This window comes from Xiphophorus couchianus, chromosome 17 (genome assembly GCF_001444195.1).
Source record: "Xiphophorus couchianus chromosome 17, X_couchianus-1.0, whole genome shotgun sequence".
Taxonomy (NCBI): Eukaryota; Metazoa; Chordata; class Actinopteri; order Cyprinodontiformes; family Poeciliidae; genus Xiphophorus; species Xiphophorus couchianus.
In genome coordinates this window covers 7,112,206-7,137,436 of record NC_040244.1, presented here as the reverse complement: position 1 = coordinate 7,137,436, position 25,231 = coordinate 7,112,206, and the positions used below count along the sequence as shown (strand labels likewise).

The following is a 25,231-nucleotide window of genomic DNA, read 5'->3' as shown; positions in this document are numbered from 1 at the left end:
CCCCTCCCTTCGTCTGTGTTTCTCTTCTGGCCGTGAATCAGAGTGCAGATATGAGAGGAAGGGCAGATTGAGCGTAATGTGCAACATGCTTCCTGCAGCATACCGCTAAGTTCATTAAAGCTTTCAGCAGCCGGCTCAGTGATTCATGAGGTTAGTCGGTGTTTGGAGGGAAAATTAATGAGCTGATCTGAAGCTGCTGGGTACGGAAGAGAATTAGGGCCACTGAAAAATGAGAAAAAGTCAAATATTATGTTGTTGTTTTTTTCTCCGAATTTGGACTTCAAACTCAGAATTTTAACTTTAAAACTCAAATTTTTACTTTAATTTCAGAATTTCAACTGTAATCTCAAAGTTTTAACTATAATCTCAAATTTCTGACTTTAAATTCTAACTTTAAACTCAGAATTTTGATTTTTATCTAAAAAATTTGAACTTTATTCTCTAAATTATTTCTTAAATCTCCGAATTTTGACTTTAATCTCAAAATTTTAACTTTAAACTAAAAAAATTCACTTTAATTTTTCACTTTATGCTCAGAATTTTGGCTTTACATTTTGATTTTACTTTAAACTCAGAATTTTGACTTTAATCTCAAACTTTTGACTTCACTTTCAGAATTTTGACTTTAATATTAAAATTTTGACCTTGATCTCAAAATTGTGACTTTAAATTTTGACTTTAACTCAGAATTTTTACTTAAAACTAATAATTTTGGCTTTAAACTAATAATTTTGATTTGAATTTTAGAATTTTCATTTTTTCTTCAAAATCTATGGGGTTTTCCCCCCCAATATCCTAGCTTTATGTTGTTTATGCATGATTAAGCAAATCTCGTCTTTAAATTCAAATCTACAAAGTCAATTTGGGCCAGGCCAACTTGCAGGAAGAAAGAAGCGATTAGATGCCACATACTCTGCCTCCAACATTTCTTCTTTTAAACATTTGAGATGAAACTCATTCAGAGCATCAATTTATCTGAATTCATCCTGACTACATGAGGTTTCTGCTGCTGAAATCTCGACCAGCAGAGCGCTGCTGATGTCTGCTCTGATCTTCGCTACACAATCTTAGCGATTCTTTGTGATTTAGATACTAACAGGGCATCAAAAATAAAACATCTGCATCTCCCTCTGCATTTCTCCTTTTCTAACGTCTGCAGTAACTAGCGCTGTGCAGCTGTTGTTGCTGCGAGATGAAACGAAGGGAGGAGGAATACGCTGGACCCGATGTTGGTGTTTTCACTGAACCAAAGATCATCTAGATAATAAAATATCTGGACACGATAAAAGCCACATATTGATGAGCATTGATGTCCTTTTTGGGAAAATGAAAATATGATACAAACGATGGGGTTTGAATCCCAACGCGCTTCGTTTGAGGGAATGAGAGGACCTGTTTAAAAATGCAGTGCCTGCAAAGCATCAAGGAATGACACAGAAACAGAAACCACACTTCAAAGTCAGGCCTAAATGAACAGTTCAACCGTTACAGGATAAACGCCAGACTCCCCTCTGAATTTATTCAATTTGAAAACTTCCTTCATGTTAGAGAAAATAGTTGGAAGAGTAAAATTGATTAACTATCTGATTTAGAATCTAATTATCTCCAAGATGATAGAAGCACAAGCAGAACCCATTTACAAATAAGAATTTATTACTATTAATATATTTTACAACTTGGTCTTGGTCTGCATTTAAACTTCTCTAGTAGTAAATCTTCTTTTAATATTGCATTTTGCTAATGTCAAATGTTTTTATTTGGTAGCTATTATAAACAGGGTTTATACCAGGCTGAAAAAGTACAGAAACAGAACACCAGAATATTGATAAATATTTAAATTAGCTACTAGTTTATACCTAATTCTAGTGTCTAAAAATTGTATGTTAGTTTTGATGTTAGTTGATAGCATTGTAGTTCAATAGCTAGCATCTGTTAGCATAAAAGCTAACGTCAAAAACGTAAAGAGATAAGCAAGCATTATAATTTGAGGAAAGATAAATGTATCTGCATTCATACTCAAGTATTTAATGGAAAATGTACTAACGTAGTGTAGCATTTTGCTAACGCTAAATGTTTTATTTAGGAGTGGCTAGCTGACAGAAACGGTTCACACACCGTCTGAAAAAGGACAAAAATAAAAACACAGAATACAAAACTGTATTTATCTTAGCTAGCTGCTAGTTTATTTCATTAGCTTTGTTAACTGTGGATTAAACACGTTGTTGTTTCCATCTGTGTAAATGTTGTTATGAGTGAAATATTAAATGAAAAAATTGGAAAATAAAGTTTGGATGAATGAAGGGTCACAATTTGAAATCTTTTCTCTTGGTCTCTCGTCAGACTATTAGAGCTGCGCCATATGGGCTGGTCCTCTGGTGTGAGGATGAGATGCTAGTAGCGTTGTAATGAGGGGAAAACAAACATCTGCTGGGCCTAAAAGAATTGTACGCTATTTTATTCTCTTATCAAACAGCGATGGTCGCATTTTTAATCTAAAAACAAGAAGTCATGCTTCATGTCTGCCTGCTTTGCTCGCTCAAAAATGGTGACATTGCTCTCGAAGCGACAGACAACTTCAGCAGCCCTGAATCTTTTAACGGTTGCCCTTATTTTCTTTCCGAAACTGCGCTGCTTTGAAGTCAGACCGAAGGGATTGCTCCGCTCCATTTCTGTATCATCTAATATGTCTCTGATCTGAGCTGATGGCCCAGAGTACATACTCTCCTTCTTTTTCTATCTTTCTTCCCTCCCCCCTCCTCACTCTGTGCTTCTCCTCCTCCAGTGCTGGGCTATAATTACACATGATGTAAAGGGAAGAAAAACAACCAGAAACCAGCCTTGATTAGAATATGACACCTGTGGAGCTGCACAAGCAGTTCAACCCCAGAACAAAAGCTTAAGACATTGTGAAAATGATGGCTGGTGGAAAAAAAAGAAGAAAGAATTCTGACTTTTTATACTCTGAATTCTGAGTAACTGATTGGATTTCTCTTTGCCAGCTTCCAGGCATAAAACATAAATGATATGAATTCTGTGACAAAAGTCTGAATTGTGAGATTAAAATCAAAATTTTGACAGAATTCAGACTGACCTTTGTCCTCAGTATTTTGAATTTAAATTCAGAATACTAATTCTGTGTCAATCTATGTCAAATAGGTGTCAGTTATGTTGTTAGTATATGAAAATAATTGCATAAATGATTCTTCATTATCATGAGATTTGTAAACCTGAACTTTGTCGACACTGAAAGTCTGTTCCACATTTATTTGATAGATTTGAATTTTAAGCCTAGACTTGCCTGATAGTATGTAAACAATTCAAACAATTCTGAAATTGTCAGATTTTAAAGGCAGATATTTTTTTTCCAGTGGCTCTAATTTTTTGTAGACATGAACTGAAAGGCCGCTCAGTATAGAAAAAGCAATTACTCCATAAACGGCAAAAGTCTATTTGTTCTGTAACAAACATTCAACCATAAACCATCTTCGTGGTTACGTTCACACAGCAGATCTTATTGCTCAATTCCAAATTTAGCTGAAATACGATTTTTTTTATGCTTGTTGTTGGTTTTGTGTGATCATTCCTGCTGCTTCCTAATTAAATGTGACCACAGTCAGATTTTTCTGTTAACTTTCTATGCGTACGCAGAAGAAGAACGTTGACGTCGCACAGCAGCGCTCTGTTTTTACCGCAAAAACACTAAATCTTTCCAAGTAATTTTGGTTTAGTTTTCAGTGCAAATATCTTAATATACGTGAAATCCTGCTAACCCTAACCCTTACACTTAAATGTCTTATTTTAGCAAGATATAGAGGCTTGTTTAGTAAATAATTGCTAATTATATATGATGGTAAATTAAGTTACAACATGTGAAAAATGTGTTATAAGTGAAAAAATCCGCCAGTGGAACTAGAACTGGGTTGCTAGGTGTCGGCTGGGCTTGGGTGGGGTTGCTAGGTAACGGCAACTAGAATATTTTCACCAATATTAAGGAATTATTTACTTAAAATTAATCTCTATGTCTTGCTAAAAAGTTATTTTTAAGATAGTTTTGTCTTATTTCAGGTGTATTAAGATATCCATCCATCCATTTTCTTACACTCTTCTCCCTTTCGGGGTCGGAAGAAGTTGGCGCCTATCTCCAGCGGCTAAGGGGTGAGAGGCAGGGTCACCCTGGACTGGTCACCAGTCTACTGCAGCGCAGTATTAAGATATCTGTAGTACTGAAAACTAGACCAAAATTACTTGGTAAGATTTAGTGTTTTTGCACTAAGCAATAATGGACACCGCTGTTTTCGAATCGATTTTAATGTTTATTCAGCAAAGGGAGTCTACAAGGATCATAAGACAGACAAAGCTAATTATAACAAGCACAACTTGCTTGGAGCATTGACTCAGTTCATGTCTTCTGCAGTTGAGTCTGTTTGGATGTAGTCGGGCTTAAGTCAGAACTGACACTTGGATTTTCCAATGGACCAAAGTGTTGCTTCAACATTTCCATGTTTTCTGTAGCAACTCATGGAGTCCCCAGCGGCTTTCGTCCGAATCTCGGATTGTATTCCCCTTCGACTGCTCACAGAGGACCGCGCTAGTGATACGACTCCGAGAAGCAGAAAAGGCTCAAAGGACGGTCTCCATGGCAACCGGAAAGCTCAAAAAAGAAAGGGAGTGAGAGCATTAATGGGCGGCCGAGGTGACTCCGAACGTCCCCAAAACAACACGTTCCCTCTCTTCTCTGATCTGTGGCCTTTTTTTGGGGATGGAGATGTTGACTGTAAACGGCATAAAAACACAAAAACTTAACACTTAACTCTGCCGCTTCTCCCCCGGCGGATTTATAAGCGTGTCCGGTGGGACTCAAACACTGCCACAGCTCACACTTCCTAACTCCCCCCTGCTAAGTTTATGAAATAACAACCCTCTCTGCGCTGCCACACAGGCGCTGGAGCCTTTTGATGTTCTCTCCAGCTCAGAACTCATTTGTATTCAGCGAATACCGCCGGCGTTCACTTCCAGTCCTCCCCACCAACACGGCTCCAAGTGTTAACATTGTTAGTCATGTTTTCCCTGCACCTTCTCATTTGCAGCTCAATACAGCATGTTATAATTATAAATGGATGATATGTGCAATTAGCCTGTGGAAGTAGACATCTTGTGGCTCTGCTAGCAGATTTTCAGGTTTCAGAATGCTTTAGAGCTCCCTTTACTCTGATATCCCTAAATAAAATCCAGTGGAACCGTTTGCCTTTATAAGGATTTGTTTATGTTTTTGCTACAGTTTTTTCTGGTCAAAAACAGTGACGTCCCTAAAGGGGGAGTAGAGGGAGACATGGCCCCCTCGTTAAAAATGCTTCAGTGAAGCAATAAATGTAAAACCCAATAAAAAAAATAAATACAATTTAAACATTTACAATTTTAATTTCCTCTTAAATTTTACACCCTTGTAAACATTTTCTGGGGTTGCTAGCAACAATAAACGACATCAAATAATGTTCATTTTCCTTTTTGTTGTAGAAATAGATTAACATAACTTTAAATTTGTTTCAGTTACAAAAAGAAAATTTCCCCTTCTTTTGCTTATTTTGAACCCTCCACAGACCCTCTGCCAAAAATCCCTGAGATTTTTAGATTAATCTCAGAAATTTTTGAGAAAAACATTAGGAAATTTCTGAGTTTCAAAGGTCAATTTCTGACTTTTGGAGTTTTTTCTTGAAAATTTATGAGATTAGTGAGTTTTGAGTATGAGTTTTTTCTGGCAAATGTTTGACTTTTCAACCTCAGATATTTCCTTGTTTTTACTAGAAAGGTTTTAAGATAAATCTCAAACTTTTTGAGTTTTTTTGGCGGAAATTTACCCAACTTTTCTTTTTAGCAATAATACTCCTAACATGCTGTCATACAACTTCTTAAAACAGCCCAAACAATATAAAAAAAAACAACCCAGATGTTTATTTAGCAATAAGTTAATGTTTGTTGGTGTCTGAAAAATGAGCTGTTTCAAAAATATTCAGAATGCTAAGTCAAATTCAAGATTAATTTTAGAAATTTTTGAGAAAAGAAGTTTAAAGGTCTATCTTTGACTTTTGGAGGTTTTCTTGGAAATTTCTGAGATTTAAGAGCAAATGCAAATTTTCGACTTTTCAAACTCAGAAATATCCAAGTTTATTCTAGAGAATTAGATTTGTTGCCGTTAATTTACTCTTTTTTTTTTTCTACCTTCAATGACCCTGACTTGCCATCACACAGTTGAGGTGCAAATGGAAACACAAAAACATGCAAAATGTAAATTTAGAGGTTTTAGCACTTCATCAATATAGCGTGTAAATCAGTGAACATCCGAGAGTCACTCATACAACGGCAGCGCGGCATCATAACCAGCCTCTCGGCGACGGTGAGGGATAAAAACGGCTGGAGCCCAGGCATCAGTCTCCTGGACACCAGCATCACTCATACATGGCTTCGACCCAGACGGGTCGCCGTGTCCTTGTCCTGCCGCTTCACGCAGGAGGAGGAGGAGGAATAATCATGTGGCTGTCGCCTCTATCCCGACCCAGCGATCAGGAAGATAAACCCAGGATGGGAAATCTATAAACATCACTGAACTTATGAAAACCATTTAAAATGACACTAAAACAGTGTATACACTGCAAAAACAGGAAATATTATCAAGTATTTTTGTCTGATTTCCTGTGCAAATATATTATTACGTTTGAAATAAGACACAACTAACAAGTAACTTTTCACTGAGATATAGTTTGTTTTAAGTCAAATCAACAATTGATTTACATTGAGGAAACAGTACTAATTCAACTTGCGGATTATTTCACTTATAGGATGGGAAAATGTTTTTATATAAATTAAATAATTTGCAGTATAACTACTACTTTATAATCTATTTTAAGGAATTATTTAGTTAATAAGCTCCTATATCTTGCTGAACTGTTATGTGTAAGTTCTTTTTGTCTCATTTCAAGTGTACTAAGATGTTTGCACTAAAAATTACTCGTGTGTGTATTTATAAAAAAAAAAAGTAGTAGGACTCGATTGAAATGTTTAATTTAGGTAATTGTAGGGTCTGTAATTTGATTGCATTTTAATTGAAAACCACATATCAAAACAATTAGCAATATTTTAATTCAAAAACCATTTTCATGGCTAAATTATTGAATAGACATATAAGCTCAACAAAAAATATATTTATTATTTTTAATCTGTTATTTAGATTATAAAACCATCAAATTGATGCCAAGTATTTCAGGAACCCTGATTATTCATGAAACCTCTTCGAAAGAAATCTTGTAAAACTATGGACTACGGACGCTAACATTAGCATTTTGCATTTGCTAATAAGTTAGCATTGAGATGCTATATAGGCTTGAATAGCTTCACTGATTGGCTAACTCCTTTTAGCACAACCTGAACCTGAACCTTTTCCAGATTCTAATCAGAAACAAAAATCAACCAATCCTCAGTGTGTAATATTTTGCATTACTATATATTTGGTGGCTATTTAAAAACAGTTACTTTTCTAACCTCTTGTGGCAGGTAGCTGTACTGCAATTCATAAAATGGAAGACAAGATTGACAGATTTTAGGTGATTTGAATTAATGTTTTCTCATAAAACCACACTACAGCTAATATCTTTGCATTTCTATTTTCGTCTTTGTGATATTTATTAAGATAAGGACTTTGTGGAATTAAGTTGCTCTTTCCCGCTGCTCTCCTAGATTCTGCACTAATTGGTCTAACCTTGGGTGGATTAAGAAGGCACATTAATCAGTGGCTTGTTTTGGAGTTGCATACAGACTCATACTAAACACAAACCTCCCGTTACTCGTTCGGCCCACGCAGTTCTAACTTTCTTTGTATTCCTCCACCTCAGCTACGTCAAATTAAGTACTTTATCCTGAAATAACCTCCTTTCTACACAGCTTCATAATCACAACATCAAGCAAGTTGAGTTTTTGTTAATTAGGACCTGAGGGCAAAAGGAGAGAATTTGCTTCAAATAATTAATCTGAGCTCATGGATTCAGTGAGAGGGCGATGTGTTGTATGAAAGACAGATTTACAACAAGTTAATCAGATCTGGCTGGAAAAAAATAACACTAGCAGTATATCCAAACATTTGCCCTCAAAACATAAAACGAGACAAGAATTAAGTTATTACAAAAGATTATATCATAGGAACAACATAACTACGCTTTATTACTGCTAAAGCTCATTAGCTAGCTATTAACTGTACATAAAACTCATACAGAAATTATGAAAATAGGGTAAAAATCAGTCAGTATTAATATTTTTTTTAAAACTAAACTAAAGGCATTATCTATCCTGTTTTATGCCTTTGTTTTCTTATTTTTAAGCAGTTATGAGGCACAGTGGCCAAACTTGAAACTGCTGCTGTACAAGTTATTCAACAAGTTGTTGCTAGCTAACAAAGAATGATTGAGTTGCTAGGTAACCAGAGAGTGAGTGAGTCAGCTCAAAATTAAATACAAATTCAAAAATACTTTGCTGATCCCAAAGGGAAATTAAATGTTGTTGTAACTCATATTAATTCAAATTTGTCAAAATTGATACCATTAGAAATTGAGTGGCCTGAGGAATTGAATTGTTATTTTTATTTTCATCTTTTACTGTACTTCTGATATTGTATTGAAAAGGCTTAAGTGGTTTAGTGAAAAACCTGCATAATGTGGCAATATTTTTATCTGATTAATCTTCAGAATAATTGCCATATTAATCAATTACTAAAATAATTAATTCTAGCCCTACTTGTATTATTGTGCTATTTTTTTAAACTAGATAAAAATGGTTTCAAAAACAACAATATTAGTCTTTATCCCAATAATTTCTGGGACAATTGATCATCCAGCAATATTCATTATTGTGACAAACTTGCTGAAATATTTGAAAGAAACTGAAAAACTGAGGTGCAATGCTAATTCATATGCTAATGGCAAACCAGCCAATCCAGGAGCAGCATTCCTTTTTCTTAGCTCTGATTGGCTGAACTCCAAAAAACAGATATAAGCACTTCTGCTTTAATATTAATGCGTATTAAAGGATATTTGGTGTTTTAACTATTAAAATAAGCAGTTAGACGTGATTTTAGAGGGGATGTCAAGTGTTTGCACATTTTGGCTGTGGTGCCTAATTGATGCAAATACCTGGTTTCACTGTATACACTAGATAATATCAGGTTTCAACAACATATGACACTAACTCATTTAATTTATTAATTTTTTTATTTTATTGTTTTTCTCCCCTCCGTGTGGTCTTTTGTGGGCTCTAGTGTCCCTTATATGAAAGTAGGCTGACAGGAAAGGGGGAAGAAGAAGAGGGAAAGACATGTGGCAAATATCTCCGGGTCCGGGAATCGAACCCACGACGGCCGTGTCGAGGACTCAAGGCCTCCAAACGTGGGTTGCGCTAACCACTACACCAACACAGCACGCCCTAAATTTATTAAATTTTTAATACAAGCCTGAAAAGTTGTGTTTTCCTGAAAGCAAATCTTTGCCAAGTTGCATAAAAGCTGATTTGTCTGTCCATCGTCTCATCTGGTAATCCAGTTAATCCATCAGACAAGATTGTTTTGTATCCACAAACCCTGCAAATAGACATCTATTTAAAAAAATGCTGCATCTGAATTCAGCAGCATGTCTGTGGGCTGCTCTTGGCTACTTCTATATTGGCTGGAAACACAGTTTCCTAAACTCTGCTTTCAAATGTGAGCGCTGAACAAGCTTCTCTAAGATGGGTGCTTTTAGTGTATTATCGTCAAACAGACGGGGGCAAAACGGGGAAAAGACAAGTCTGGGAAAACAGAGAGCAAATCAAATATGGACACTAATGGATGTGGACTCTAAGGGTTGTCTTTCTACATCTGTCAAGTTTCTGAGAAAAAAACAACTTCAAAAAGTTCGGCCAGTGTCGTCTGGATTTTCTTTCTTCTCCTTACCTAAATATTAATGACTGGAGTAGCATAATTTTTAGAGATGGAACTTTAATACATTAATGTTTGATTAAATTAATGTTTGATTAATTAATTATATATATTTTATTGCGTAAAAGTCCATACTCATGAGAATAAGTACAAATAATTTAACAGAAATTTGGGTATTAAAAGCTTTTAAAAACAGCTTAGCGCTTAAAAAAAGAAAAAAAAACACCCAGCTGTTTTTTTGGTGTCTGGAAAACAATCTGTTTCAAAAACCTCTAAAATGTAGGGTCACAAATCAGCAGTCACTGCCTGTCACCTAGCAACCCCAGCAGAATTCCACCCGTTACCTAGCAACCCCCGCAGAATTCCACCCGTTACCTAGCAACCTAAGCAGAGCTCTAGCATGTTTGTTTAGCTGGTTAACTGCTGTACGCTCTTAATGACATCAGCAACAGATTGTTTTGATCCTGACTAACCATCCAAAAACCACTTCTTGCATTCTTGTTGTTGTGCAGGAGGTTCAAATTCTGCTTTTCAAAGATGTATGGTTGTATATTTGTGCATCTGTTTAGCAGCTATTTTAACATGTGAGTGTAAACGTTGAGTAAGGGGAGGAGTCATGGCCAGCAGCAGCTTATTTTGAATTATTGGAAGGAGCTCAAAATAGGTGGAACTAACCAGCCCAAAATCTCAATATCTAAGGATAATTTTGTCCAAAAAATGTATTGAACATGTTTTGTATAACCCATAGACGTATTCAAACATGTTCACGGAAGCACAATAGGTCCGCTTTAATGCACTCCAGGGTTCTCAGATTGATTCTCAAGAGTCAATATGTTCTGATAAATAATTCATGGTGGAACTACTCAAACCGGCCATTGAAAAGGAGAAGCGACAACAGCAGCAGCAGTGATGTTTAATGTGAAATATCATTCAAATTGGCTGCGAGGACGAGAAAAGGCCCTATGGATCGAGAAGCATCCAGTCATGTGACGCTGTTTATCCCGGGTGTCGTTCCTCAACACTCAGCCTGTCACGTCTAATAAAAGCAAAGAGAGCCTCAAAGCTCAGCCTCATTCGGACCTAGAAAGACAGTTTTGCTGAAAGTTTCCGACCATCTAAGGTCACAGGAAGTTCTTACAGGAAGGTAAAAAGGTGGCGATGGGCTGAGGATAAAGTAATGTAGGTCTCTAAGCTTGCAGCGGTCGTTGCCGGCCTGCAATCAGCCGCTCTGCTCCACCCCTCTGCCTTCATCCCCGTTACACTAATTACATTACTCCTGGGGAGGAGGATAATCATATCTTAATGAGGCATGGTAGATTTCACTCCTCTCAGCGACTTGAACCTTCGTAAAATCTCTTGGAGTTGTGTACTTTTCAGCTCGAAAAGCCGGTTTCTAACCAGGTATTTAGGAAAACATTTCTGAGCTTTCGATATTTTCCCTTTCAACGCTGTCAAGGATTTACCGGAAGAAGACAAGCACAACAATTATAATTTAGCAGCGGGATTTATGGAGCAATATCCATGTCGGTATAAAACTTTGACAGCTCCTATTGAAACCTTTTACCGTATTCATTTTTCAAACTGGTCTGACTGGAAAGGGCTATTCAATTACTTAGAAGAATCAAGCTTTGTCACTGATTGGTCATAAAACTGAGCACAAAGCACTTCATATGTGATCTTAAACTACAGCTAAACAATATTGACTTAAATATACAATCCCCAATCTTTTCATACCAGATCTGATTGTTTTTCTTGCTTTCTTTTTTGAAAAGCCATCTTAGCAAGTTTACTCTAAAAGCAGACCGCAAGACACTGGAAGAAGTTTTAAAAAAAACCCCAAAATGTGTCTTTTTTTTGGTCCATTTTTCAAAAACTGCATCTTAAATTAATCTGGTTATCTGAAATCTGTTTTATCTGGAACATTTAAGTGCACAAGAAAGCAAAATACTTTGTCAGCACTGTGCATTGTTGACATATTTACTATCTTTTCACATGACAAAAATAAATAATCTTTCATTTGGGACAGTTTCCTTTTTATCCAGATGATCCTTTTCCTCCTTCTGGGGGATTTGTCACTTATCTTGATGCAGTGGGCAGCAGGCAAACTATCTGTAGTCAGTCCCTCAGGGATACGTCACAACTGAATAATACGACTGCAACCGAGACCATTTGCTTAAGCAACTCTGATCCCTTCTACTTCCACTTGGACGGTCAAAAGCACATCTGTGTGCTTTTTCAAACACACACACACACACACACATCAGGATGTCATTACTTTTCTTCCGATCCTTATTCCCCCTCTAAATCCTTTGCTTTTAGCTCTCCTGCTGCTCCTTAACAAGGATCTGATTAGCAGTGTTATAACTTCAACACATCCTGCAGAGTCCTGGAAATCCCTTGTTATCGGCCCATCAGTGCCGCCGCCGGCTTCACCTGTCCGCCGATTGGTCACCGCACCATCATCATCCCTCACTTTTAAATAAGGGAAAGCGGCTTTTTGGAAAATGCCAACATGCCTCTAAAACTTCACAGCTTCTCTCTCCGATTCAGAAATATCTAGGAAAATAGCTGCCCAAACTCTCAGCTCTCATTAAAAACCATCTTTTCTTTACGTCGTCTAAAGATTAGATACAACAACACATAACAAAAAGAGAAAAGCCAATGCAAAAATAACTTTGTGGACACATTATTATTTAATCTATACAAGTCGAGTTTATTTTATTTACATGTTTATTAACATATTTTAGCAAAAAAGGCTGTTCAAAGAGCTTTAGACCATAAAACACAATACAGCAACCAATTATGAAACCAGAAATAAACATTACATTTGATCAAAAACCAACATCAAGCAAATAATCATCAAATATATTGATCAATTTTCCAGTTATTATTAATCAAAGACAACTCTAAACAGCCTTGATTTAATAGATAGTGTCTCAGCAGTTTTGCAGTTTTCTGGAAGCCAATCAGTCTCACTGACCTTTCTAGGCAGACCTGTGAAAATAAAGATAAAAATTTATGGATGAGCTTCTCTACATCTTGCTGGGAAATTTGTACTTTAATCCTTCAAATGCTCTTCAGGTGATAGAAGACTGATTTTGTTTTTGTCTTTATGTGTCTCTGAAAGTTCAGACACACTTTTGGTAGTTTCTAGCTGTAACTGAGTCTGTATGCCGACTCTTGATCGTTGCTCTGAAGCTCCAACTCCAGTTTTATTTCTGTTCAGCTGGAGAAAGTAATGGCTCCTCCTAAGCATGTGTTCAGTGGGTTTGGACTGAGTCACTGGGGATATTATAATGTGGAGCTGTGTATCATCTGCATAGATGTGGTAATCTCGCAGGAGCATGTAGATGTTAAACAGAAGGAGTCCCAGGATTGAGCCTTGTGTTACCCCACATGTGATTTCTGTCCATTCCCATGAAAAGTGGTAAGAAAGGGTTTTATAACCACCAATACCAAACGCCAGCAATTGTGTCTTTGTATAACAGAACCTTAACATATAAGAAATAGTGCCAGTATTTGATCTACTGTTGGAAAATACTCAAAATAATCCAGGTTGCAACAATTTATTTGAAAAAAATCAAATAGTTGCTTGGGGATTCTAAGAGTTTTAGTGGTAATATGATTTCTAGAAACAGTGTTGACCATTTCAATTCATTACCAAGTCGACATCTGGAGCAGCAAGGAAATTTCCACAATTCCTTACTTTTGTGTCAGTTTATGTCAGAGATGTCCCTGACATTTTGAAAGCCAATTATTGGGGGAAGTTATGTCAACCCTGCTTCCTGTTAAATAGAAAGAATCTCAGATTTTTAGCCAACAAACTCGCCGTTCATGTAATGAAATGTGACAAATGTTTGGAAACCGAAACCTGTGAGCGTAATCATCAGGGAACGTGGGATATTTCATTATCCAGAGTTTTTTACTTGTAAGATTTTGTTTAGTAAAAGGTCTAAATATAATAATGACATTTTACGGACAATATTGCCCAATTATATGCCAAGTTTGGTGTCTTAAAAACACACAAAATATTGATTTAGGGAAATTTAGGTGAGTGTGTAATTATTAGTATGTCAGAAGTCTTGGTTATTATAAATAAATTACGGTACTTCATTTGTGTGCCTTTGACACACAAAAATTAGCATTTAAAAAACATTTTTTAGGTATCCCATTAATAATTTTAGTCCTCATTCAGACAAAAACTTCACAGATTTTCAGAAAATGCAGCAAGTTTCCACTTAAAGCCCGAGAGTCAAAAATGGCACCAAATCGGATTCTGATCAACTTTTATTTTTTGTAATAAATTTGGTCTGTTCCACCTAGACCATATGTGCCAAACTCAAGGCCCATGGGCCAAATCCGGCCCGCCATAGCTTTTTATGTGGCCCTCTAGATTCTATATTAAACACTAAGTGTGATTAAATATTACGTTATCAATCAAATCAATATAGTTTTACCTGGGCTCTGTGTTGCCAGTATAATATAAATAAATTTGTAATGTACTGCACACTTTTTTTCTTTCATTTTTATGTATTTTAAGTGAAATATCAAAATTTTACATATTAGGGTATTATAACAGTTTATGTAAAGAGATTAAAAATAATTTAGTCTGTTAGATTTCGTTCACACTGCTGTCTATAGCACAGTTGACATATTACACTAATATTTTTTTAAAGTAAATATATGTAGCTAAAGTTTGACAACTATTATCAAAGTTTGTCTTTACAATAAAATGCCTAAAACCTTTAAATGAAGTTACGTTTTTTTTATTCATATCTTGAAATAGCAAATGCACATTGAATTATGGAATTGTGTTAATATGTTCATGAATACACCACTGTAAAGGTGTGTGTGTGTTCAATAAAAACTATTTATCAGAATCAGCTGTATCAGATGTAATTATTGTGCCCCAAAACAATTTAAAAAATCACATTAAAAAGTTGGAAACGTTGTCCTTTGTTTTTGTTTTTTTTCATTCCTATATATAATAGTGTGAGAGATTGCATCAGTGGCATTCATTAACTTGAAATACTTTGCAGACGGCACTTTACAAAGTTCGGTCCATTTACTTGTAATAGCTTGCTGGCAGATAAGCCACTTTCAATATGGCGGACGCTGTAACGTATCGCAACAACGGGCGACCCGCTCAAGCGATAACTTCCGGTTCAAAAGCTGTCGTCCAATCAGCGATCTCTCAGGTCTCCCACTGGGACGTACCCTTTCCGTTTTGTTAATGTTGTTGTGTTTCGTTAATGTTGTGTTTTTGAATTTGTAATTGTGCTTTGTTAATGTTGAAGTGGTTTGCACCTCAGGGCCACCGTACGATTTGACCCAAAACAAAAATGAGTTTAACACCGCTGACCTAAACGCAGAAAAAATGCTCTTTAAAAAACTGCCATGCAAATATTAGTTGTCAATAATCTTGATATCTAACAAATATTCATTGAATTTTTGAATTTTAACCTCTTACATGTCACTTTCAGCCATTAAAGCCTATTTCTTTATATTTTCAACCAGTGAAAAACAATAAAATATCAGATTTACTTAGTACTTCAACATCAAGGAATATAATTAAAGAAAAACAAATTGGTAATATATTCAGTTTGAAAGTGGATTAATAAGACGTGAGGGGCATAAGAAAAAGAAAATCCTATTTCTGTCAATAGTTACTGTAATTTAATGTAAAAATACAACCTAAATGCTGCTTTAATGTGCAGGAACCCAGGGGCTCAAATCAATTTACGGTATAAATATTTCCCCAGTTAAAGCAACTCCGTGTTTGCATGCTTTTATCAGTGGTCTCAAGCTATTTCACTGTGTTTATTTTTCGCCAAGGAACTAAACAGCCACATTCCTGTACTTCATTTCTTTGCAGTTCAGCCTTAACACAGAAGGATCCGTTCTAATAATCACTGCCGTTTGGAGAGAAAAGGTCTTTAGGAGTCATTTTCCTCTGGTTGGCAGCCATGACAGCCTCTTGTATTACTCTCCATCTCACATAATCGCCATCTCTCTGTTCGTTCCACATCCTAACTACACTGCAATCAAAGCTGTCAGTCACAGTTAAAGCTTTAAATACCTGACGGTTCCCCAGTCAGACACACCACTCTGACTTCACCTCACACTGCTGCTCCATCACTCTGCTAATTTTTAAAGACAAACTCATTGTAGCTTCAGGACGACTCGTTTTGTGAGGGGGTGAATCAGAAAAGTAGATTATGATTACAATTACCTGTTTACATCTTCCATTTAAAAATATTAAAGTAATCTTTTCCAGACTGCTGGATATCAGTGATTGATCTCAACTTTAAAATAGGGCATGTTTTGTTTTTAGCCTACTTCATGTACTAGCTTAGGTTACTTTTTTTAATTAGCTTAAGGTATTTTTATCTCAAGTTTAAAGTAGTTTGACAATCTGAAGTGGCGAACTAACACCGCTAACAATTTTATTAATGCCCTTCACCAACATGGTATTTAGTGGGAGCTAATGCTAAAGCGCTAACTTCAGCTATATTTAACTGACTCAAGGTATGTTGAAAATAATGTTAAAAATAATTTTACGATCTGGAGCGGTGAGCTAATACTGATAACTAAAATGTTTGTTTGCTAACCCTAAAGTGGTAATCATAAAAATGAATTCCGCTAACGCTAAAGTGCTACCCCAACATGGTATTTATAGGAAGCTATTGCTTAAGCGCTAGCTTCAACCATGTTTAATTAACTAAAAGTATCATTGTCTGATGTTAGAAGTAGTTTGATGATCTGGATTAGTGAGCTAACACCACTAATATAAAGGTTAGATGTGCTAATCATAAAAGATTTTTATGCTAACGGTAAAGTACTACACCAGCATGGAATTTAGCGGATGCTAAGTTAATTAATGATGAGATCAATTCAATCTTATTGACATCCGTCATGTCTTTTGCTGCGTTTCCATGACAAATGCCTGCAACTTTATTAATATTCTGCTAATGTTGAAAAACAAACACAATTTCACAGTTGCAGTTTTTCATTTAATACAATGTGCAATTACAATCACACCTGAATAAATGTGTGAATGCAATAAGTAATTAAACATCATTGAGGCTACAGATGTACACATTAGATATTTCAGATATCTTAAATTTCATAAAAAGGTCTTAATATCTTCAGTTTGTTAGAGACATCTGTAGAAACTCTGTAAAGCCCCCCCCCAAAAAATATAGCGTGACAAAAACAGCAAAAATAGAAGAAATGTGTATAAGGTGCAAATACGTTTGGATTTTAAATCTGGACAAAATAATAAGTAGATTATCCATATCCAAGAGTTTCTCTTGGCACAATTACATAAAACAGAGGTTTCATACTTGGTACTGTCCCTTTAAGATCCTCGTCAGCAGAAGAAGCTGATCCAGTTTCTTAATCCAGGAGCTGATCCTGGTATCCTCTGACGCTGTGATTTACAGCTGACTTAGCTGCTCTTCTAATTTGTCCCGTTCCCTCTTTGTCTTCCAGTTCATGCTAATTACTGAAACCTTGATTAGCTTAAACACCGTTAGCCTCCCAGCTGGCAGGGAAACATCCAAGCAGAGGAGGGAGTTTCATCGTAACACCTGACTCCGTAGTGGCTCTCGCGTTGTGTGTGGGTGTGTGTGTGGGGAGTGGGGGTGGGTGTGTGTTTGTGTGGATAATGTGGGGTCATGTTGCATAACTGTAAAGCCTCTCCCTGTAGCTCATTATATGTGCGAGAGGATAAAGATTGGGCTGATGTCATTAGCACTCAGCTTCAATTTGTACTGGAAATGCACTCAGTCCACATTAACTTGCTTCTTTAAATTCACTAATCCACAATTATTGACAAAACTTAAATGAAAGCCACAGTTACAGAACTCTAACAATAGTAATACAAGTTCCTAAAGTGCTTTTCAGAGTTTTTCTTAGCTCTCTCAAGGTATCAGAGCAAAAGACTAAAGTACATATTAAGTCATAGTAACCTAAAATTCTGACTTCCCAGAATTCAGTTGTTGTTTTTTTTCAGAATTTAGATTTTGTCGTCAGAATTTAGTTTTTTTTCTCAAAATTTTGAATTTTTTCTAAGGAAGATTTTTTTTCCCCTCAGAATTTAGAAAAAAAAATTCTGACTTTTATTTCAGAATTCCAACTTCTTTCTCAGTTATGAATTATTTTCTCAGAATTAGGACTTTTTTCTAAGAATTCTGACTTTTTTCTCAAAAGTTAGAATTTTTTCTAGGAATTCAGATTAGATTTAGTTTTTTGGTAATCTTGTGAAATTAGAGTCATAATTCTTTTATTTTTTTAATTAGTGGCCCTAATCTTCTGTAAAAATCGACCAAAACCGGATTTTGTATGAAGAAATTCTTAGATTTTATGGTAAAGCTCTCGCTTTCTCACAGCAACACTTCATCAGTGAATCTTCGTGGCATGAAGGAGGCCAAGTAGCGGCAGCTGCGTCCTGTTACAGCCCTGCTTCCTGTTACTCTGGAAAGCAACGTTCGGATCAATACTTCCAGCTACCAAATGGACCTTTTATTGCTGCCTTGGAGAGCCGGCTCCCGCTCTAAAGCACCACTTAGTGGGCCGACCCGACCATGAGGACTGACCAGAAAATGGCCGCCGTGCTACAGATGTTCCAACAGCACTTTAGAGTGAATCACCTCTGATCCCATGCACATTTATGGGCTTACAGCTGCTGAGGCACGAGCAAGTTTCCATGCAGAAGGTTTTCTATCTCTGTTCGTGAGTGCGGTACTCATATCCAGGCGATTATCCGGGTTATTGGGCATCAATGTGCAGCGTCACGTCACTGATTACTTTCTGCTGCTGCTCACAGCGTCCGCACTGCTTTCTGGTTTTAGTATCAAAAAATAAATGGTTTCTAAGCTAAAGCTGCACAAAATAACCTTTTCATCCTGACTGATTTTAGCTCAAACATTTTCTGTTTTACGTCAGGATCACCATAATAGTTTCTATTTTATTACTATATCTGCCTTTAACAAATTTATGAAAACCTAGGTCAAGAATCTACAACATTTATATCCTAAAGAGCCATTTTTACTCTGAAAACGACCAAATAAAACTCAGTCAGAGGCGCAAATGTCACATACAGATATGTACTGTGACTGTAAATTTATAACCTGTTAGGTTCTGAGTATAGAAATATAATAAGTGAATAAATAAAATGTGACATTAAGTTTAAAAGAAATCAAATTAGGTAGATACACAAGTTGAAAAAAATGAAATGAAAAATGAAAGTAATAAAACTCTACGACTGGAAATAAAATGTAAAATAAAATAATAATAAATAATAATGGAGGCTCAAATGTTGCACGATAAATATCTACTTTAGAAAATTTCTAGTCCAGAACCAGAACCATTGTTTTATCTCTATTTTTAGGATTTAAAATAAAGATGAACATAAGACAATTGTTAATTTATTTAAAAAACACGTAGATTCCAGCTTATTTGCAAGGAAGATGGATGTAAAGATGTATTACTGATACTTTTTGTGTAATTCCTTGTGGAAATTCAATGCAAATATGGCCGGGAAAAGAAACTTGGAAGTTTATGACTTTCAAAAGTTGAAAATTTGTGAGAAAAACAAATCTGAATTTTTGAGATTAATCCTATGAACTTTCTTTTCAGAAATATTTCGGAAATTTCTGAGTTTCAAGTTGAAATCTGCAACAAAAAACGTTGAAAATTTTGAGATTAATCTTATAATTTTTCCAGAAAAAAAGTCAAAAGTCTGTGAGAAACAACTCAGAGATTTTTAGATTCAACCCAGAAATGTTTCACATTTTTTAAAAGTTGAAATTTTGCTAGATTAATTTAAAAATTCTGAGTATTTTCCTAGCATATTTTTGACTTTTTAAACTGAGAAATTTCCATGTTTTTTCCAGAAAATCCACGTTTTTTTCCTAGCAAATTTTCAACTTTTGCATCTCAGAAATGTTCTTATTGTTTTCTAAAACAAAATATGTATTTTGGCAAAACATTACTCCTCTTCTCCTTTTTTCTGTCTTGTTTTCCTGTCTACAGGGCCCCAGTGTCTTGTTGTACGGACAAGAGTTGCAAAGTAAACAGAGAAAAGTTGTTTGGTCAAAACCAGTTTGATTCTCCTATTGGTTCGTGTTTGTTTGCCTTTAATTACCTTCATCCGGTTGGACATTTACACCTTTCCACCCCAGGCTGTGGATAACAGCCACCTCGTTATCCATCCGCACTCCTCCACAACCAGTTTTTTCCTCACTCTTGTAAAAAAAAGTCTTTTTTTTTTAGCAGCACAGAAAGGTGTAAAAACCGTCTCTCTTTTTGAGTTTGGTGTTAATGATCCGCATTCACTCCCGCTACGCCTCGGTGAAGACAAACCATCAAGCAGGAATGTTTGATTGTTCAACCGTTGCTGAGTTTTTTTAATCATAACTGCATTTCTGGAATCTAATATATGCCCAAACTAAAACTAATTAAACATTCGGGAACGTCTGTGTCTGCAGCTTTCCTGACAGGGAGGATTTCCGGAGTTCTTGCAGAGGCAGAAATCTCCTCCATGTTTTTTATTTTAGCTGCAGGGAAATGTTTTATCTGAGAAAATTATTAATGAGAAGGACTGAACAGTAAATGGAGTAAATTAATCTGAATTTCCAAATGAACCCTTTTGTGCAGAGTGGTCACTACAGTGGACAGCTCTCTAAAAGCCATTTTCTTGTGCTTCTTGTGGATTTTTATGTTATAAATGCACACAGACCACTGAAGTGGACACTAAAGCATCATAAAATGCACTACCAACTACTGGCCATCAGCTGCAAATGTAAGAAATTATTTTTGTTAAATCCAATATGGCTGACAGACAAAAAAAGCATGCCAACTGACTCTGTCCCCCCCTTCTACTGTGGACGACTCTTGCAGGTAAAAAAAAATATTGTGACACCAGATAACCCCTAAAGAACAATACTACTGATGTATTTCTAAATAACAACTTTTTATTTGGAGAAAATTACAATCGATCGCCTAAAAAGATTATATATATAAATATATATATATATATTTTACAATTTTTTTTATGCCTTAAGAAAATTTTTAAAAATGGGGAAAAAATCCTGATACAAAGGATCATAAATCATGCATGAAAGGGTTAAGAATTTAATTTTTAAGCATATTGAAGCAATTTTCAGATTATATTTTCAAAATCTAAGCCTCCTTAACTTCATAATTTTATTAATCTGAGCGATTCATTTGTCTGCTGTGGTGGAAAATAACTCAGGACGGATCTAAAACATCAACGTTATGAATCAGACAGTTGAGTAGCTGTCTGGAAACCCAAATGAAATTTTATTTTTAGTGACGTTTTATGACTCATTTCTATTTACTTTCATTTTTAGCTTCTAATTAATTGAACTTGTCAAATTTGTGCAGTGAGAGAAACAAGAGAGAGCAGAAGACACATTTTGATCGTCATCAGAACCGTTTTCAGAGTGAAAGATGTGGATTTGCTTCACTTTATTTATTACAACCATATGATGTTCAGATATATATTTTTGTCGTCTTTACTATTCTGATTTTTTTTTGTATGACAAAATTTGAATATTCTCCTTTGGGGAATTCCACTTTTATGGAAGAAGATTAGGGCCACTGGAAAAAAAGACTTTAATTTTCTCGAAATTTTGACTTTTATCTCAGATTTATGACGTTTTTTCTCAAAAGTTTGACTTAAATATCAGAAATTTGACATTATAAGAATTTTGACTTTAATCTCAGATTTGTGACTTTTTTTCTCAAATTGTTTAATCTCATATTTTTTTACCCTTTCTCAATATTTTGACTTTAATCTTAGAAATCTGACTATATTCTAGAAAATTTGGAATTTAATCTCAGAATTCTGACTGTTTTTCTCCAAATTTTGACTTTTAAATTATTTATGCAGAATCTTGCAAATCTATGGATTTATAAATCTATAGATTTGCAAGACTATAAGTCTTAAAAATCAAATCTACCAAATAAATTTGGGACAAAAACGGTAACAATCTTGTGACAAGAAAGAAACAGTTTGAACTTTATGGGAGTAAAACCTGGAAATTAACCTTTTTTAAAGATTTTATAAAATTTTCTGTAAAAATTCCGACCAAAAATAATTAAAAATTTTGTCAGTCTGAAAGGCTTGAATTTAAGCCAGGGGCATTCAATTGTTCCAAGGGCCACAAATTGCCTCCGGACCGGTTCGGGGGCGAACCGAATCGCCCCCAATTCAGTTATAAAATAATGTATAAGTTCTTTATTTTATAAGAGTTTTGACTTTAACCTCAGATTTCTGACTTTTTTCTCAAATTGCTGACTTTAATCTCGTATTTTTTGCTATTTCTCAAAATTTTGACTTTAATCTCAGTTTTCTTTCTCAAAATCAAAAATGTTTAAATGTTTATGTGGCATCTGGCAAATCTAGTCTTAAAAATCAAATCTACCAAATAAATTTGGGACAAAAACGGAAACAATCCTGTAACAAGAAAGAAACAGTTTGAACTTTATGGGAGTAGAAACTTGAAGTGGATCGATCTCCTGTCATGGCCGCCTCCGTCTGGCTCTGATCTGCGTCAGATCAGAGCCAGACCAAAGCTTTCTTTGGTCCAGGAACCAAACTGCAGCTCGTTAAAGCCGGATGCAGCTAACTGCTTTCCCTCATCATTTGTCTGTTTTCACCAACGGAAGAATCGAATCCAGGGTCCAAAGACGGGTCATCACAAGTTTATTTTTATTTACCGGTCAGAAAACTGCTGCAGGTTGTACTTTGACTCAAAAGCAGAACTACATTCTCTCTGTTAACGTGATTGTTATTGGTTATGACATTTAATTCCCACTGAGCTGTTGTCATTTTTCAGCAGGTGTGCAGTTCGATGCTGAGGAATTATTTAATATTCTGGGTCAGAAATCTGGATCTCTGGGGACAAATATTGGCAAAACAGAAACACTTTCAGATGCCCGTGTAGTAAATTAAAGTTTCTATTCAAATTCTCACTCACTAGTGTTCCTCTGTGCATCATTGTTTATATTTTATGCAAATATAATCTTTAAACTCAATGAGATGCGTTTAGAGCTATTCCTACACACATCAAAAGGATTTAAAGAGAAACTTTTAATGTTTCTGCTGAAAGTTTCCGACTTCAGCTTGAAATCGCATAAATTACACTTGTATGTTTTCTGCCAGCTGGAGGTGAAAGGTGCAAAATAAAGAAATATGAGTTGGTGTTGGAGAAAAATAACATTTTATCTGTCTAATTACAGATGTAATGTGTGGAAAACTAACTGCGTTCTCACTTCTGCTGTTTAAACTAAAATAAAACACAAACATGAAGCTGCCCTTCTGTTTGCTTTTACAGTGGACTATTAGGGAAAGTCGTGTAAAAAGGTTTGGCAAACATTTGCTAAATTCAAAGTACTTTCATCCCAGTTTTTGTCCCCGAAAAATCTAAAAAGAATTTGATTTAATTTGTTTCCATTTTTACTTTGTCTGCAATATTTCAATAGAACAGATTCAGATATTTGTAGAAAAATAATCTGTAGATTATTGTAGATCTGAAGCAAAACAAATGTTCGCAAATTTGCTTGATATTTTTACTTTTTTCAAAAAATATTTTGTTTCCAGAATCAGTTATGAATCAATTAGATATTATTCCCAGGTCTTTATTTTAGTAAATGTTGCTGGATATTTGTGGTCAAACTTCCTATTTACGTAAAACAAAAGAGAAAAACATGGACAATAAACGACAAAAATCCTTTAGTACTGAACAATTTTTGCCTGTTTTTAAGATTTTAAAAATTTCTGTAAAAATTCCGACCAAAAAATGTACAAATTTTGTTGGTCTGGAAGGCTTGAATTTAAGCTACCCGCCTTTCAATCATTCCAAGGGCCACAAATTGCCCCCGGACCGCACTTTGAGCACCGCTGTTTCAGAGTAATTCTAAATAAATATGCAGGTTACACTTTTATTTGTAAACAATAATAAAAAAAATCTTCAATAAGTTGAAGATTGAGTTTGTAATGTAATAAAGCATCAAAACGTTTAGGGGATGTGAATACTATATCCAGACAGGCGGACGCAGGTGAGTACTTTCTGAGGTGTATATTGATAAATGACAGACACCCCCCTGTTTCAATGCACAAGCAGCTGTCAGATTACTAGAAGTGATTATATCACCATGTTGTGGCGCCCCTCTAGCCCGGCGCCCCTATCCATTTGTGTTCAGAACTTTTTTTAGCTGAATTTCTGGATGCCTCCAGATCAACTCCCACCTGTAGTCCCCTAGTCTCCTACCTGCAGCCAGCTGCATCCAGCCGCAGATCTTGTACACGGTTCCGGTGCTGCAGAAGAAGAAGAGCGCGAAGCAGCCGATGCAGGTGAGCACCAGCACCATGGACATGCCGATGAAGACGGAGGCAGCCTTGAAGGCGCCGGACGGGATGCTGTGGAACTCCGTGAAGCTGCCCTGACACACCAGGTCCCGGGACAGCCCGTTCCCGATGCAGTAGTGGAACAGACCGAAGTAGCCCACCTGCGGGGTGTCCATGCCGTCCCCGATCCAGTAGGGCTGGATGAAGCACACTACGTTGACGATGGCGAAGAGGATGGTGAAGATGGCCCACAGGACGCCGATGGCGCGGGAGTTGCGCACGTAGTTGGTCTGGTAGATTTTGGCAGCCTCGGAGGCGGGGAGCATGGTGGTGGTGGTGATGGTCGTGGTGCTGGGGGCCCCAGAGACCATATCCTCTGGACTCTTCTGCTCTGTCCTCCGGATCCGCTCAGCAGACGAACATCTGCCTCACCTGGGTTCGCTATTCAGCAGAACTTCTTCCTTCTGGTCGCTCGGTTTGCAGCTGCAGCCACAGCTTCACCGCACCCTCGCATCCGTGGATTCCTCGCTCCGAAAACGAAACCAAAATCCTATCTGCCGAGGATTTTACTCTCCATCTGCGCTCACATTCAGCTTCCTCCGGAGGCGGTGAGGGATGCGCCCGGATTGGTCCGTCCTCGGCGCCGACAGAGCAACAACTGCAGCTGCGATCCGACTGAATCAGAGCTGGAGGAGATCCGCGGTTCCTGGGCCAGCCCACAGTTCCTAATCCTTTTCTGACGTAGTGTTATTCCTGCAGGGCGCCAAATCTCAAACTTAAACACATGGATTAAAATAAAACTGAAGCATTAATATTATGCATTTATTAGATATGTTATTTTTCCCCCATTCTGATTTGCATTTGCGAAATATATCACAAGCTTACTTATGTTTTTCTGC

The 25,231-nt window shown here is 36.3% G+C and overlaps 2 protein-coding genes and 1 long non-coding RNA gene across 3 annotated transcripts in view; 2 read left to right on the top strand and 1 right to left on the bottom strand.

Annotated features, from left to right (window-relative positions):
• The window catches only part of LOC114160666 (uncharacterized), a 21,035-nt gene extending 3,686 nt beyond the window's left edge, over positions 1–17,349 (top strand). Inside the window, exons 2-3 of the long non-coding RNA XR_003598830.1 lie at positions 14,003–14,010; positions 17,338–17,349. This is a non-coding gene — a long non-coding RNA (uncharacterized LOC114160666). The remainder of the gene's footprint in view (positions 1–14,002; positions 14,011–17,337) is intronic.
• Positions 1–25,231, top strand: part of orc5 (origin recognition complex, subunit 5) — a 41,601-nt gene that overhangs the window by 5,422 nt on the left and 10,948 nt on the right. The gene's annotated exons all lie outside the window — the stretch shown is intronic.
• lhfpl3 (LHFPL tetraspan subfamily member 3) lies at positions 12,688–25,231 on the bottom strand. Its single transcript, XM_028043342.1, has 2 exons — positions 24,256–25,231; positions 12,688–12,946 (listed from the first exon to the last, which is right to left on the bottom strand). Exons 1-2 carry the CDS (start codon positions 24,701–24,703, stop codon positions 12,843–12,845), a joined length of 552 nt encoding a protein of 183 aa, XP_027899143.1. The 5' UTR covers positions 24,704–25,231; the 3' UTR covers positions 12,688–12,842.

Excerpts from the sequence above, each read along its gene's own strand:
- lhfpl3 (XM_028043342.1), bottom strand. The coding sequence starts at position 24,703 with ATGGTCTCTGGGGCCCCCAGCACCACGACCATCACCACCACCACCATG. Across the intron at positions 12,947-24,255 it reads CTGGATGCAGCTGGCTGCAG|GTCTGCCTAGAAAGGTCAGT; the intron begins GTAGGAGACTAG and ends TTATTTTCACAG.